Raw genomic sequence first — 16457 nt, 5'->3', positions numbered from 1 at the left:
ATCATTATTTTTCTTAATGTGAATAATCAAAATCTGGGATTTAGAGAAAAAATGTGATGAGTGCTATTAGGTTCTTTTTGTGAAATGGGAAATTATATTGCATTTATTTTCCTTTAGGAAACTAAGTGCATGGGTTAGTATTTGAAATTGTTTCTGTGTATGTTGTTAATGAATAATAGGGTTCTAGCTTTTATTAAGTATTATGTTGTCAAACTGTTTCTTTTGTGTAAAACTCTATTTCTATGTACAATAGGATCTAAAAGACAAAGAAAATGATGAACTTGATATTCAGTTGAAAGTATTTGATGAGGACAAAGAGGATGACCTAAATGAATTATCCCACCGTCTCAATGACATTCGAGCAGAAATGGAATATCCTTTTGTTGAAACACAGAAATCATTTTTTCATGAATATGTGGATGATTGGGGGGAACATTATTAGTATTCTTTTCTGCAAGACCTGTTTATATCCACATACTTTTATCCATATAGTAAAAACTCACTATGATTCTGTCCCTTGAGATTCATTTTGAAAAATAGTCAGAATGCAGTGATGATTTACACAGACTATGCTGAAATCAGCATAATACCTTGCTGTGTATAGGTACACTGTGCTCAATTGTCTGAATAGACAAAGGATGAAGGCAATCTTCCTCCCATATAAGTTTTTTGTTCGAAAAAGTTAATGAATTTCTAAGTAGGTGATCTATTTTTTAAATCTCTTGAGGTACTTTCATTGTATCTGTCTTATTTATTTAAATATCTATACCCCTGTGAGATTGTAAGCAGAATATAATTTTTCATCTTTCCTTTCAACAACTTCATCACACTGTTATAATTTTTAAGGAACACATATGCATCTGATAAGTTTTTATTATCAGACATTTTATAATATATATATTGTTACTTATACTAATCTATTATATCTAAAATTGATTTTTATATGAATTAATATCTTGATTCCTTGCTTTGTATAGATTTTTCTTTAACCAAACATGGATTGAAAGTTATTTTTAGATCTGTTCTGTAACCATTTAAGGGAACTTATGAGATACTAACGCAGCAGTTTTATATGGAGTCTAACAAGTAATCCATCATATGCATAAGTGTACTTCTGAGACAGTGTTGACATTTTATGTTATTTTTAGAATCTTGGATTGTGTCGTTCTGTTTTCATTCTTTTACATTGATTTTTCTAAGTCCTCAATTTTTAGTATAAAAGTGAATCCAGTCTTTGAAATTTATTCAGTATTTTACCGAAAGAATTTGTTTTTACCTCTCTATTCATACTTATGAAACTTTAATTTCTATGTTGTTTTATTTATTTTATAAAATATACGTGAATACAAGATAATGTAAAATAATTTCAGATTTCATAATTGTCTTATTCATATAATGGATTTTCATTTTCATCAATTCACTGTCACTGTCATGCCGTTGCTCATTGTTTTGCTCGAGCAGGCACCAGTAACATCTCTATTGTGAGACTTGGTGTTACTGTTTTTTGGCACCTGGAATATACAACGAGTAGCTTACTAGGCTCTTCGAGAGGGGCCATGGAATCGAACCCAGGTCCACTGCGTGCAAGGCAAACACCCTAACTGCTGTGCTATGGCTCTAGCCCATCAATTTACAAAGTTTATAATTTCCATGCGTCTATGTGGCAGTGAAAATAGTATAGTGTTAGATTTTATGATTTAATATAACTCTTTCATTGCAATTATAACAAGATGAAGAGAAATCTTTTTCATTGATGACATTGTTGTTCCAGTGGTATCACCTGTAACCCTAGAATTTAAAATATTATACATAACCGTTTAAGGTTTTGATGGTTTTACCAATAGTATCTATGTTCATTTTTTTTCCTTTTAAGACTAATGTGCTTCCCTAGATTAAATTTCTGTATGTAAAGGTAAAACTACTTGTATATGAAGTTGATGGCTTAAAAAGTCATGAACAATAAAAATGATGACTTCAGTATTTTTAGAAATAAACCTACTCCTGTTATGTATGCAACTTCCATCTGTAGTCTTTAATGTTTTCCTTGACTTACTTTCCACTGATATTAATGAAGTGTACCACCTTCTGTATAATATGTTGAAGGACACTGCTGCTGAAAATTACCTATTATCTATTCTACAACATTTTCTGCTCATCAGGAATGATTATTACATAAGGTAAGCAAAAGTTCTGAGAGTGATACTTAAGTATTTTATTTGTATGTTATGTGAAAATTGATAGTTAATTGTGGCTTAGAGAGTACACATAGAAACAGAGTCAGAGATATAGAGTAGTTTGACAAAATAGATAGCTTTTTAAAATGTATTAATTTAATTTTAAGTAGTTTAAAAGAATATAAAAACATGGTACACTTCAGCAATAGTACCTTTAGTGGCAAAGAAAACACCAAATTTTACAGACCCTGTGAACTTTTTTGCTATGCCTTGAAAGCACAGACTAGGCACTCTAAAGTCTATGGTAGAACTTTTAAGTGCTCACAGACTTTAATAAGATTTACTGTTATAAGTTTTAGTGATTAAACCTATGTATTACTAATACTACTTCTACTATTAAGCCTATGTATTATTACTACAAAGAATTACTAATTTGAAAAAGAGTAATACTGAGAAAGGTTTCTGAGTGACTGAAATTATCCATTACAGATCCTGATTAAACTGATTTAGAGACTCTTAGCTCTTCTTCATATTCTACTTTCATAAAATTCTGACAACCTATGTCTTACGGTTTCTGAATACTTTCAATGAAATTGAAAGCTCCTGTAGTGTCAAATACAAACATGCCAATGATTAAACCATATAGAAAACTGTTCTGTTTTGAACTAGTAAAATAACTTAAGACTATCATGATATTACAGAAGTATAGAAAACTTTTAAAAACATTAAAACATATGTTTTTGTTTAATAAAATAAAACCTGAATGCTGGGGCCAAAGAGATTGTACAGTTAGTAAATCACTGACCTTATAAATGTTGTATTTGATCCCCAGCACCTCATAGAGTACCCCCAGCCGACCAACAGTGATCCTGGAGCCCAGAGCCAGGAGTAAGCACTGACATAGCCTGGTATCACCTACAAACAAATGTCACTGTCATTGTCATCCCATTGCTCATTGATTTGTTCGAGCGGACATCAGTAACGTCTCTTATTGAGAGACTTATTGTTACTGTTTTAGGCATATCCAATATGCACGGGTAGCTTCCAGGCTCTGCCCCATGGGCTCGTTACTCTCGGTAGCTTGCTGGGCTCTCCGAGAGGGGCGGAGGAATCGAATATGGGTCGGCCACTTGAAAGGCGAATGCCTGACCGCTGTGCTATCACTCCAGCCCTACAAACAAATACAATAAATAAATAAATAAATAAATAAATAAATAAATAAATAAATAAATAAATAAATAAATGACAAATAATTTAAAAACTGAAATGCTTTTAGTATGTTCACTCTTTTAAAATATAAGGTCTGCTAAGTAAAGGGTACATTGGCTATCATCGGTTATTTACTTGGGAAAATCATTTATGTAAAATTATCTGCTTTTGAGTAAACTGCAAGTTCCTTTAAATGACATCATATTTTATTCTGAATATATCAACATAATGTTGACATATAGCAGACATTTTCAGTTTACCGATATCTTTGCCTTAAATGTGAATGACGATATCTTCTTTTCTTAGCTAAAGAATAATTGGCTAGTAAGTATAATTCAATCTTACCTAATTTAAATTTGTTCATAGCTTGAGAAAGCTTCTGATACGTAATGGTAATATATTTTTTGAGATTGCTTTCATGATAAAGAGAAAAAAGAGATATTAGGTCATTTGCCTTCATTTTTGATTTTTAGAAATTTGGAAAGTTACTAATTTTAGGGATATTGATATTATAATTTGCTGTTGTATTTTTTCTGTTTTGTACTCTTTGACTTTAGTAGTTATATATTTAATACAAAAGTGTTTTTAAAATGTTTTAAATTTTCGTTTGGTACTTTTAAAGACCTAATTACATTGTTAGATTACAGAATTAGGGTATGTTCAAAAACCTTTGATGCTTTTAACATATTGAGGCCATGGCAGTGCATATTCATTAGGCATGTTAATTTTATACTAGGACTATTGCCATGCTTATTAATTGCATTATTTTAAATACATTAAGTATATATTATAAATGGATATTTAAAATAATCTGTAAATAAAGAGCTTAGTATTGTTTTATAAGATGTTGTATATCTTGATGAAAGCTTAGTATACTCGGAGATGTTGCTTGCCACCTTCTTTATTGAAATGGATTATTTGTGGATGCCTTTAGCTTTCTATATCTGTACCCTGTATATAGAAATAACTGGCCATTATTTTGTATTTACTGTAGATACAATAACTTCAGTAGGTAGATAAGTTTGATAAGTATCTTTTGAACACAAACTCTATCCCTGAAAGGTAGAGTGTCAAGTTACTAAAATTTGCCATTGACTATCACAGTGGATTTTATTTTATAATGTCAAGATCATCTCTAAATTTAGACATTTCTCAGAAGGGAGTCTAGTGTTTAAAATAATTGTTTTCTAGTTTTGGGAAAATACATAATTATTTTATCATGATCAATATTTTTTAAAAAATTCTATAAGTACAAAAGGTATTAATGGATGACTTCTCATTTTAGGCCGCAGTATTATAAAGTCATTGAAGAATGTGTTTCCCAGATAGTGCTGCACTGCAGTGGTATGGACCCAGATTTCAAGTATCGTCAAAGACTCGACATAGATTTTACTCATCTAATAGGTATGTGATATGAAATCCTCTCCCGTTTTATTGTACTTCACTCTATTTTATAAATGAGGCACTTTTACGTCATACTATTTTCAACACACTTGATGTTATTTGTGAATGCTTGATCACTATCATCATTAATTTTATCAGGAGCACCCTGTCTGTATGATTGGAAATTTTATCCTATTTGACAAATTTCAACATTCTGATTTCAGATTAGAATCAATGCCACCATTAAAACATATGGTATTCTGTATTTATACTACAAAACCTGGGACAAATTCTTTGATTCAGTTTATACTCGCATCTTAGAAGTCTTGTAATGCATGTAATATAGGCTCTAAATAATAAATTGTAGCTATAGGTTTTTTTTGTTCTTGGTCTTTTTTTTCCCCACACACACTTGATGCTCAGGAATTTCTTCTGCCTCTTTTGTCTTTCTGCTACTGGACCACTCCTTAGGGCACCATATGTTGTGCCAGGGTTTGAACCCATTTTAGCCATGTGCAAGGCAAGCATCCTAACCACTGCACTATCAGATCATCGCTATGTTTTTAGCATTTAGTTCATAAATGAAGCATAGAATGTCCTCAGGTAATATTTTTTTCTTTATTGTCTTAATGAAAGACAAAAATAATTTCCACTCATGAACACTTTGTAAATGGGTTTTCTTTTTGTTTTTTGCTTTTTGGGTCACACCTGGCGATGCACAGGGGTTACTCCTGGCTCTGCACTCAGGAATTACTCCTGGTGGTGCTCAGGGGACCATATGGGATGCTGGGAATCGAACCCGGGTCGGCCGCGTGCAAGGCAAATGCCCTACCCGCTGTGCTATCACTCCAGCCCCAGTACATGGGTTTTCTCTGATTAATTTTTCCTGTCATCCTGAAATGGCCCATGTAAAACTCATTGGCATGTCTGTGTTTTCTCAGTGTGATTGTGTGTGTTTGAGTATACCCTGTTTGAAAAAGGAGTCTTCCCCAGGATTGTCTCACAGCTTTCACCCTCAGTTTCGGGGTAGGCTTAGGTAACTTGTAATCCTAACTTGATCTACGCAATTAAGAAATGGATCATATCCATTTTGGTGATTTTTTTCAAGAGAAATATTTTGTTTTTATCGATTAACTTGAATTGAATTTGAAAATTTGAAAATTGAATTTGTATTTGGATAATTCTTAGGTAGTCAAAATTTCCAAGAACCTACATTAGGCGAGTCTTAGAGAAATGGCTTACTTCAGTAAATTTTGTTTCTGGTTTTTGGATTGCACATGGTGTTGCTCAGGGCTTCCTACTGGCTCTGTGCTTACAGTTTATGCCCAGTGGTGCTGACAGGACCATATCGGGTGCCACATGAATGGCAGTTGCCTTACATGCAGTATTATCTCTTTGATCCTCATTTCAGTAAATCATAAGATATTTTAATTCTAGCAAAATAGAGCAATTTATATTTTCATAGATGTGGAGCTCAGAAAGAATTCGAGATAATCCTATTCCTATATTATTTTACTAAGGACATTATCTTGTATCATATCATCCTGGACCAATTGCTCTATTTTTTCTGAGACAATTTCTCCAAAATGATGTAAAACTTCTCTTTGAATTATACAATATTATTTAAAGTTATAGTTAGGCATTTTTGTTTGTATCTAAAGAAGATCACCCTTGGTAAGATGAACTCGGTTGCTCTGTCTTTAAGGAAAACAACTATTAAATGCAAATGTACATTATTCTCTACTTTGTTGAGGGTCCCATAGTAATATAAAATTTTAAGCTATTATTATTTAATCTTACATTATTATTTTATTTAAAAACCATTGCTCATGTATGCTGGGCAATCTAACTCTTATATGAAGATAAAATAAAGCACCAATATCATTTTTCTGCTACATGCACCTCGCCAACATAACTTAATTTCTGTTAGTACCTTTTTATCTATGTATGATGTATGTATGTATGTATGTATGCATGATGTATATATGATGTTGTATGTATATATGCATGTATATTTATGATGAATTTTTGCAATGCCATATTATGTAAATATTTTATGAAATGCCATACTATGAAAATACAGGCCCCAGACACGACATGCTTGTGTTCGATTGCTGAGCCACGTCTCTGGCCCTTAGGTTTTCTTACCTGTGAAGTGTGTGGTCCACTAGTTGTCACAGTTATGCATGTACATTGTGTAGGAGTGTCTGAGACATAGAGCTAAAGATATCTTCACCAAGTTGCTTTTTTGTTTCATTTTTCTTTATTTAATTTTTTTTTTAGTTGGGGGAACCACTGGGCATATTTTGGCTGGTTGGAGGACCATTCGGTCCCAGGGATTGAACCAGGCCCCCCACATAGAAAGCATGCTCTCAGTCCATTGGACTATTTGGCCCTTTTTTTGCTTTTCCATCCATGGTCAGTGATTGGGAATATGTAGCTAATGTATCTATGGGAGAGCCTGGCAAGCTCCCAGTGGCATATTCATATGCCAAAACCAGTAACAATGATGGGTCTCCTTCCCTGAACCCTGATAGAGCCTCCAGTGCGGCACTGTTGGGAAGGATGAGTAAAGAGTGGCCGCTAAAATCTCAGGGCTAGGACGAATGGAGACGTTACTGAGACTGCTTGAAAAAATCGATGATTAACGAGATGATGATGATGATGATGATGATGATGATGATGATAATTTTGAAAAATTATCTAAATTAGCCTTCAAAACATACCTCAGTGTCAACATAAAATTACATTATTTTAGGGAATATTGTAACTATGTTCACCAATACTTTTATATACCTCTAAGTTGCTTTAAGGTCCTCACAACTTTCTGTCTATAATTGCTTATGTTTTGGGGGCCTGTGCTTCCAAGAAGTGCTTGGTTCTGGGTCTCTTGCAGTGCTCTTGAACCCCATAGGCCACTGGCTCAATGCGATGGTGAGGGCTGTGGTACCTAGGGGCACTAGGCCAACCTTAGTGGCCTTGGAACCCCATTAGGCCATTCCTTATGTTTCTCAGTCCCCTCTTCAGCTGTACTGAATGATACTAAGGAGGTCATGTGGTGCCAGGTATTTAACCCAGGTATGCTCCTGAGTTCCCCAGTCCCTCACCCGTTTCCTTAAGGTTAATTCCTGTAGGAGGGATTGAACTCTGAGAGGCCAAATGTTTTCTGAAAGTTTTTGCCAATTTACCTTGTCTTAGAAATTGAGGTGATTGCTAGGATTACATACCTTTTTTGACCAAATTTGATAAATTTAGTAATCTATTCATATATTGTAATGAGTTTTTGTGAGTCAAAATATTTTTATTAGCTTATGATTTACTATGGATCATGATTGTCACATTGTGTAGATGTTACCCTTCTACATTTAGCTCTCATTTTATCATTCAGTTGATAAAATTTTGTATGCTCTTGTTCAGATACTTACGAATGTGACCTGTTGCTTCCATAACATTGAGTGGGGAGAGATGGACGGGTTAATTTATAAGTGATTTTTCAACATCAGAAAACCGTTATGGCTTCAGCAACACATCATCATTACTGTGATTATGACCTAAATATTTTTTTCTATGACTAGAAAACTTGCTAAATAACTCATGAACCTTTGAACTATTATTATTCGTTTATTTTAAAAACCATATTTTTTCCAAAAGTTATTTTTTGGCACTGTGATTTATTGCATCTACAGTAGAGATTTAGGTTTATAGTGTTCCACCACTAATCTTAACGCTAGTCCTAACACTAGTGCCAGCTTACCTCATTTTTGTCCTACCCACCACAGTCTGTCTTTTTAACAGGCATATTTTTAAGTTTAATTATTGTGAATGGGGTCTCTTGCTTACAATATTTATAGTTCTATGGTTTAAATACATAGATATATCACATTTATACCTCATCATTGTCCAAAGCTCTGGACTCTTTTCTCTGTTAACACCGTTCGCCTCTTAAAAATATTATTCATATATATATATATGGGTTTGCACCTTAAATATTTTATTTAACTCAATTAGTATAGAAAAGGAAAAATGCCTTGTTTCATATTTGGGAGATAGTGCAGATAAATTTCCCTCTCATTGAAGTTGATATAATACTAATAGCATGAACTTTTGCCTTGAATATGAACAGTATCTTCTATTCTTCTTTTAAATAGATTCTTTTGTGAACAAGGCAAAAGTTGAAGAAAGTGAACAAAAAGCAATGGAGTTTTCCAAGAAGGTAAGGCTTATAAATTAGTAGCCATGGTTGCCAAATAATTGAGGGAAAATGCGTAAACATACCTTGTTTATTTATGATTTTATTTCATAATATTTCAGGATTCTATATCCAGACATAAATTCAGAATACTTTCAGATTATTTTTTTTTGCTTTTCGGGTCACACCTGGCGATGCTCAGGTGTTACTCCTGGCTCTGCACTCAGGAGTCACCTCTAGCGGTGCTCAGGGGACCATATGGGATGTTGGGAATTGAACCTGGTCAGCTGCGTGCAAGGCAAACGTCCTACCCGCTGTGCTATTGCTCCAGCCCCTCAGATATTCTAATAAGTCAAGGTATTGCCATTCCTTACTTGCCACCTTTTAACTTATTATAGAAAAACCACAGTGCTACAAAAGTGATAAATGAAATTAAATTTCTGGCTGATTTAGGTAGAAGCTATCAAGAAAAATTTACATTTTCCAGTACTATATTTCTTACTTATAATATTTCTCCATGGAGGTCTTTTAGATAGATATTTACTATTTTGTGTGTTGTCTTTAAGAAAAACATTGCTATTGATAGAAGCATAATGATACATTATTTTCTGTATCTGTCTTCGTCTCCTTAAACTTACTTTCTTTGAATTTTATAATTGACATTTTAAAAATATTGTTATTATTCCAGGTGGACATGGTAGGATTTTAGGTTCTCTGTGCCTTTTGTAAGTGGTAACTTAATGAACATTTTTTATTTTATCGATATGCAAAATTTTCTTTTTCATCTTACTTGAACGTATGATTAAGTTGTAACTATAATCTACTGAAAACTCTTTTTCTTGTTGACTTTATGAAGCTTTTTGATAGCATTAAGTTTTTTTGGTAACAGGGAGAAGGACTTAACTAAAAGTCTAAAAGTTTTTAGCCTCTGAGAGGAAGATAGTGTTTATATATATATATTTTTTCAAGTTGTGATTTATCTTTTAGATTAGATGATCACCTTTGTAATCATTCAAGAAATTACAAAGTGTTATTGAAATTTCCTTAGGGTATCTGAAGAAATAGCTTTTCTCTCTTAGTTACTAGAATAGATTTTAAGAGTTTAAGCATAAAATGTTTGTGAGAAGCTGTCAGTTTTTGTAGTGAAAGAAATTGTTCACTTTTTGAGTAATAGACCTTATTACTCACATAAACTTTTTGTTAGGTAGCATAGTTTTCCTATGATAATTCTAGATTTTCCATTGATATTTCAATGTTACTATGATTAGACAGCAAAATACCTGAGCATTTTTTGGTGATCCAACTGGAAATTATATTTCCTAAGTAGCAATTATGTAAAACAGCTATGTGAAATAATTAAAAAATGAGATTTCTGTGTTTAACAAATTTTATTATTTCCAATATTTACAATGAAAACATGTATGATATTCCAGTGATTATCTATCTCTTGTTATTCTGAGTTATTTTAACTCGTCGTCGAAAATAGTTTTTTAGAAAGTGCTAGAATAAGTAACAGTAGTTGTGAGGTCTGATCTCAGCTTTCTGACTAATTAGCTGTGATTTTAAGTAAGCTATATAAGTTTTAGATCTTAGTTTATTCATCATTAATGAGAGGGTAAGTTTAGTGTCTTTATAAGAAGTCTTATAGCTTATGTATCTCTTCTATGATTCACAGTTTGTCTTTATACATTAAGTTAATTTTAAATAGCAGTCAAGTATAATATATCCCTTCTTCAAATAGATACCATCGTTTACGAAGCATACAGGCAAAGCTAAATGTTGGGGTTAACTTGGGAATATAGTTTCAAGGAATTCGTAGCATATCTGATAATACATTTAAATAAGGTTATACTGATGCGCCTCCAACTTCTTAGTGAAGAAGAGAATAAGACTGACAAAGGATCTTGTGAAGTTCTGACATTTAAGGAGATTACAGAAGACTTGGACCAATGTCCATGGGAAGTTTCTAAATAATTTAGTGATACTGAATAAAACAATTATGTAGTATTTCAGGCAACTATTACTATAATTTGCTTGTCCACATTTCTTTAGCCTTATATAAGAATGGTACATTAAAATTTATGAAGGTCAAATCTAGGATTATGAATTATGATCGTGTACCTACTTAATTTTTTCTCTACAAATTCTAAAGACAATTCTAGATAGTAAGATACAGCACTTTCGGAAACAAGTAATATATACAATGCTAAATCTTGATAACACACTAGCAATAAAGAACAAATAAATTGTTCTAGTCCCAAGCTAGTCACAAGCAGTTTTCACACAAATTATGCTTCGGACCTGCTCATATTCAGACTGAGGAAAGTCTTCCTAGGCAAAATGCAGAAAATGCATATTCATTATTTAAGCAGTCTCTATGGGATAGTACTTTGTCATTCCAGGCTCTCCTTTTCCTTCTTGTAATATCTGATGCAAGTGTTTTGTTTGGCGAGCCCTCTGAAGGAGAATAGCGTCACAACATCCTAACAGAGGAGTCCATGGAGCAACACTTTTCAATGCTAGACAATGAAGATTGTAATAAACACATTTTAATTTGGTTAATATGCATAATTTGAGAATACTAGATGCTTAACATGCATAATCTGAGAGCTCCCGAAGGTCCTACTGTCTTTTAAATCAAATCCATTGTAAGTGGTCTTTTCACAGATATTTAAATTTAGATTTCAGAGGAAAATTCTAAAATTCTTTTCAAGATTATATATAGATAAGGACTTAACTTACTTAAAGACTAATGGTTAGGTTTTGTTCTCTAATTTAGTCAACTTAATGTGTTAATGTTAGTTAATTAGTAATATCTCATTGATTTTTTTCAGTAATAATAAAACAATTGATCATATGTGAAAGAAATCTTTGTAATCGAATGGCCAAATTTTATTCTTTCTCCTTTTCAAAGAGGAAATGAGTTTAATTTGGTTAGATGTACATTTTCTCTTTACTTCAGTTTTTTTTTTTTTTTTTGAGTGACTTGGGAATTCAGTGAACCAAGCACACTCGACTTACTTAATTAATCTTTAATGTTTAAAACCTCCTTTAAACTATAATTAAGTATACTTAAGGTGTTAATCATTGCAGTTTGATGAAGAATTCACAGCTCGACAGGAAGCTCAAGCAGAACTTCAAAAGAGAGAAGAAAAAATCAAAGAGCTTGAAACAGAAATCAGCCAACTTCGAACCCAGGTAATGAAACAAGAAATGTGTCACATTACCAATGAATTTGAAGATAGAAAATTTCCTCCTAAAATATATGGCAGAATGTTAATGACCTAGGACTTTGGGGCAAAATATCTTATTTAAAATAATTCTTAAAGTTTTTCCTGAAGCAGTTCGAGCAGTTTTGTCTTTGGATTAAAATGAGGGTTTTGGTTACTCAGACTTTCCTGGGCATTTTTTTTTCTTTTTGGGTCACCCCCGGTGATGTATAAGGGTTACTCCTCGGTCTGCACTCAGGAATTACTCCTGTCAATGCCCAGGGTACCATATGGGATGATGGGAATCAAACTCGAGTTAGCAGCGTCCCAGGCAAATGCCCTACCCTATGTGCTATTGCTCCAGCACCATCCTGGGTATTTTTAATGCATAATAAATGCTATACACATTAAACTGTCCTTGAATTAATTTTTTCTCATAATTTATAAAATTAAATGCATAGTAATTGTTCTGATTTTTTTCTTTAAAAATATTTGGAAATACTCATTTATTTTAAATATTAACAGAATTTTCCAGGAATCTTTAAATCTTGAACACCCAAAATTTCAAAACATAGACTTTAATTTTTCATTTATATTTTAGATGTAGAAAAGCTCCTATATATAGCTCATTGTAGGGTATCAAAAGAAATTTAAGCTTTGGAACTGATTAATATCTCAACACAGTCTTGTTAAAATTAATTTTTAATTTTTTTATTTTTATAAATAAGTTACAGTGATATACACAGTTACAAAGCTGTCCATGATTGGGCTTTAATCGTATAATGTTCCATCACCCATCCCTTCACCAGTGTACATTTTCCACCACCAATGCCAAGGTTTGCAGTTTCCCTTACATACCCCCTCCATAACCTACCTCTATGGCAGGTAATTTTCTTTCACTCCCTCTTCCCTCCCCCTCTCCCTCTTCCTCCCCCGTCTTCTATCTCTGTATGCATTTATCTCTGTCTCTCTGTCTTTCTTTTGCCTTTTGGGCATTATGGTTTATACCATATGTACCGAAAAATTATCACGTTTAAATTAAAGTTAAAAATGGAAGGTGTTCTTTTAGCATAGATGGTCTTTTGTATTTTAGTCAAATTTGTGTGTGTGTGTGTGTGTGCGTGGTGTGTGTGTGGTTCGGGTGGTGGAAACACACCACTGTGCTCAGGGCCAACTTTTGACTCTATGCTCAGGTATCATTCTTGTTTTGACCCTGGGGATCCTATGAGGGACTGGGGATTGAATCAGATTTGGCCACGTGTAAGGCAAGTGTTGTACTAGCTGTAGTGTGTATCTCTCCTGCCCCATTATACCAGTGTATTGGAAATGAATTTAAGTCCTCTGTGAATTCCCTATTACCCAAAGTTGTGCCTCTTTCTACCCAGAGCCTATTCTACTTACTTATCCTATCAGATCATTTGTTTTGACTAATCCCTTCATCTTTTGTATTTTCTAACTTTTCTCTTAATTTCTCTGATGACTAGATATTGTTTTCTGTTTCTTTATCACTCTAGGTGCTAAAATTTCCTAGTTAGTGTTCTGCTCTTTCTTTCTGCATGTACTTGGTCCGATAACTCATTCATTATGAATTCAAGTCTCATTTTTCACTCTTGTCAAATCTCCTAATTTTTTTACCTATCTAGCACTTCATTAGCTTACAGCATGGTAATGTCATGTTGTTTTTTAAAATGAAGTCCATTGTATGTTATGTTTTTATTTTATTTCACTCCATCGTGGCCTCCTTGTTTAGATTTTAGTACAATTTTTTTGCAAGCAAAACAGTAATTTTCATTGCCTTACCCCTGCCTCTCCCCCACAACACACACACATAGATCAATTTTTTAAGGGCCTAGGATGTGTCAGTGGCAAAAACTGCGTACCTTCAGATATAAGACCACTACGTGTGGTTGTTACTGTAATTCTGCTCTCTGCTATCCTAGTGCTCCCACAGCAAAATCTATGTGTCACAGTGACTCCTGTGAGCACTGCAACCAGTATATTCTTGAGACTCATAGCTAAAGAGTATGACCCCTGGTGAGTATGTTTGTAAAAACCTCCACCTCCACCACCACCACCACCACCACCACCACCACAGCAAAAATGGGCATGGGCAAGTATTCAAAGCACCATAACCAAGTGCATGTGTGTGTGACCCCAAGTCACTGCAACAGTCAAGGGGAAGCAAAGGGAAGAAAACAGTTCTTTTTCTGACTTTATTTTTCCTTCTATCAAAACCCAGAATCCTTAGTGCTATTTTCCTAGCCCCTCCCGAGAGTATAGTAGTTGTTTTCTATCCTTTCTCCCTATTATCTTGTCTTCATCAAAAAATCCTTCGTATTAGTACATAATTTATCTTCTTAAAAACACTGTCCCTGTGGCAAGAGAGATTGTACAGATTGCCTGGCCTGTGCGCTGAACCAGGTTTAATCCTATCCACCTCATGTTCCCTGTGCACTGTAGCTATGAGACAAATAAATACTCCTGATTATTGTCATGAGAGGGTTTAATGTGTCCTGTGCTCGTTAACCATTGCACTCGGGACTAAATACAACTGAATTTAAATAAGATAATGTGTATCTACTTACTAGACATTTGAAGACTTTCTATTATGGACTACTTTATCCTCTTCTGCAGTTTCATCTCTGATTGCTCCCTTCACTGTGATTTCTCTTATAGCTGTCACATTTATTCCCATCACATAAAGATTACTGTCTCTTGCACTTTTATTCTATCAGAATTTCCTAGGTATTTAAGAGATGTTAGCACTTTTTTTTCATGCAGAAAGCATCTTATAGTCCAGTAAATTGGGCATACTTGATATACTCTTGGAAATTAGTAATGATCATTAGCATATTAATAGGTCTTAGATATCTTACTTTGATGAAACCTGAAACTCTTTTCATCGTTTTTCTGAACTCATTTAACCACAGAACTGTTCATCTTGGAAAACATATAAATTTTCCTGAAAATAGTAATTTTCACGGAACTTAGTTGAGACACTCCAACTTATATTATTCTTGGTCAAAACTGCCCTCCTGTGCTCACCCTTACCTCTGAATTATAACCTTTAAGAGGATGAATTTAATAAAATGTTTTTTGGAAGTCTTTTTCAAAATCCCCGTTGGAGATTTTTTTCTGAACTCCTGTGTCATTTTTTTAGCTCAGTCATTTCATATCTCTGTTCCTGATGTATTTCTTCTACTGGAGCATAAAAGTAGATTGAAGACAGCCTCAATGTATTATTCTTATTCAACACTCTACTGCACCTAGAACAAGGCCTTTACATTTAGTGAGTCGCTTATTTATTGCTAAATTAGCTGATCCATAACACAGCACTTTCTAGTACACCTAAATTATGTAAAATAGTGAATGATTTATTTGCCATATTCATTGCTTAGTGCCTAACTTCATAGTTCTATTACTAATTTTTCATAAGAAGAAAGCAAGTGCTTCTAAATTTGATTTTTAGAGACTGGTAGCACTTAATTTAAATGGAATCAATTCTTCTTTTATATTTTAATAATTATGTAATGTAATTAAATTTCTATTTTAAGTAGTATTTTCATTGTTTCTCTAATTTGATATCATGAAGATGATTTAATAGAGGCAAATTTGACCAGTTTATTTATAGTTACTATTTTATTTTGATGTCTATTAATCACAAATGGAAGATATTTTGCCTTTCAAATTTCTTACTAAAGACATTTATAAACAATATTTATGAGAGGAAATAACTAATTTCTTGAAGTCTTCAAAAAATTCAAAAGTTCATCAGTATTTTCTTGAAGAAGAAATTTACTTGCTAAAGTAAAATGCAACTGAAATAATTTTGGTTCTAGTAATATAATTCAGCATTAGGCCACCTAACAGAAAAATTTGAGACCATGGGTTCCAGACCATCACCATAGATATACAAATAATAGTACTTTTTCTTATTCTTATGCTCTACTTTTTTGTTCCTTATTAAAGGATTGTTATTTGTTAAGCATATAAATGCTTTACCCCATTCTTTTTTTTTTAATTGAATCACCGTGAGATACAGTTACTAAGCTTTCATGATTGAGTTTCAGTCATATAATAATCAGGCACCCTTCCATGTACCAGTGCACATTCTCCACGACCAATATCCACAGTATACCCTCCCTCTTTCCAGCCCTTCCCTTGCATCTATGGCAGACAATTTCCCCCATACTCTGTACTTTTTTTTTCTTTGCTTTTTGGGTCACACCCTGCGATGCACAGGGGTTATTCCTGGCTCATGCACTCAGGAATCACTCCTTCTGGTACTCAGGG

At 33.4% G+C, this 16457-nt stretch overlaps 1 protein-coding gene across 1 annotated transcript in view; it reads left to right on the top strand.

The window, feature by feature from the left end:
* The window catches only part of DIAPH2 (diaphanous related formin 2), a 724307-nt gene that overhangs the window by 252414 nt on the left and 455436 nt on the right, over positions 1-16457 (top strand). Inside the window, exons 12-16 of the mRNA XM_055121637.1 lie at positions 254-372; positions 2061-2177; positions 4669-4787; positions 8915-8979; positions 12049-12153. Of these exons, the coding sequence (XP_054977612.1) occupies positions 254-372; positions 2061-2177; positions 4669-4787; positions 8915-8979; positions 12049-12153 (525 nt within the window). The remainder of the gene's footprint in view (positions 1-253; positions 373-2060; positions 2178-4668; positions 4788-8914; positions 8980-12048; positions 12154-16457) is intronic.

The sequence above is a fragment of the Sorex araneus genome, chromosome X (assembly GCF_027595985.1).
Source record: "Sorex araneus isolate mSorAra2 chromosome X, mSorAra2.pri, whole genome shotgun sequence".
NCBI classification, from domain to species: Eukaryota; Metazoa; Chordata; class Mammalia; order Eulipotyphla; family Soricidae; genus Sorex; species Sorex araneus.
This window is presented reverse-complemented; position numbering and strand designations above follow the sequence as displayed.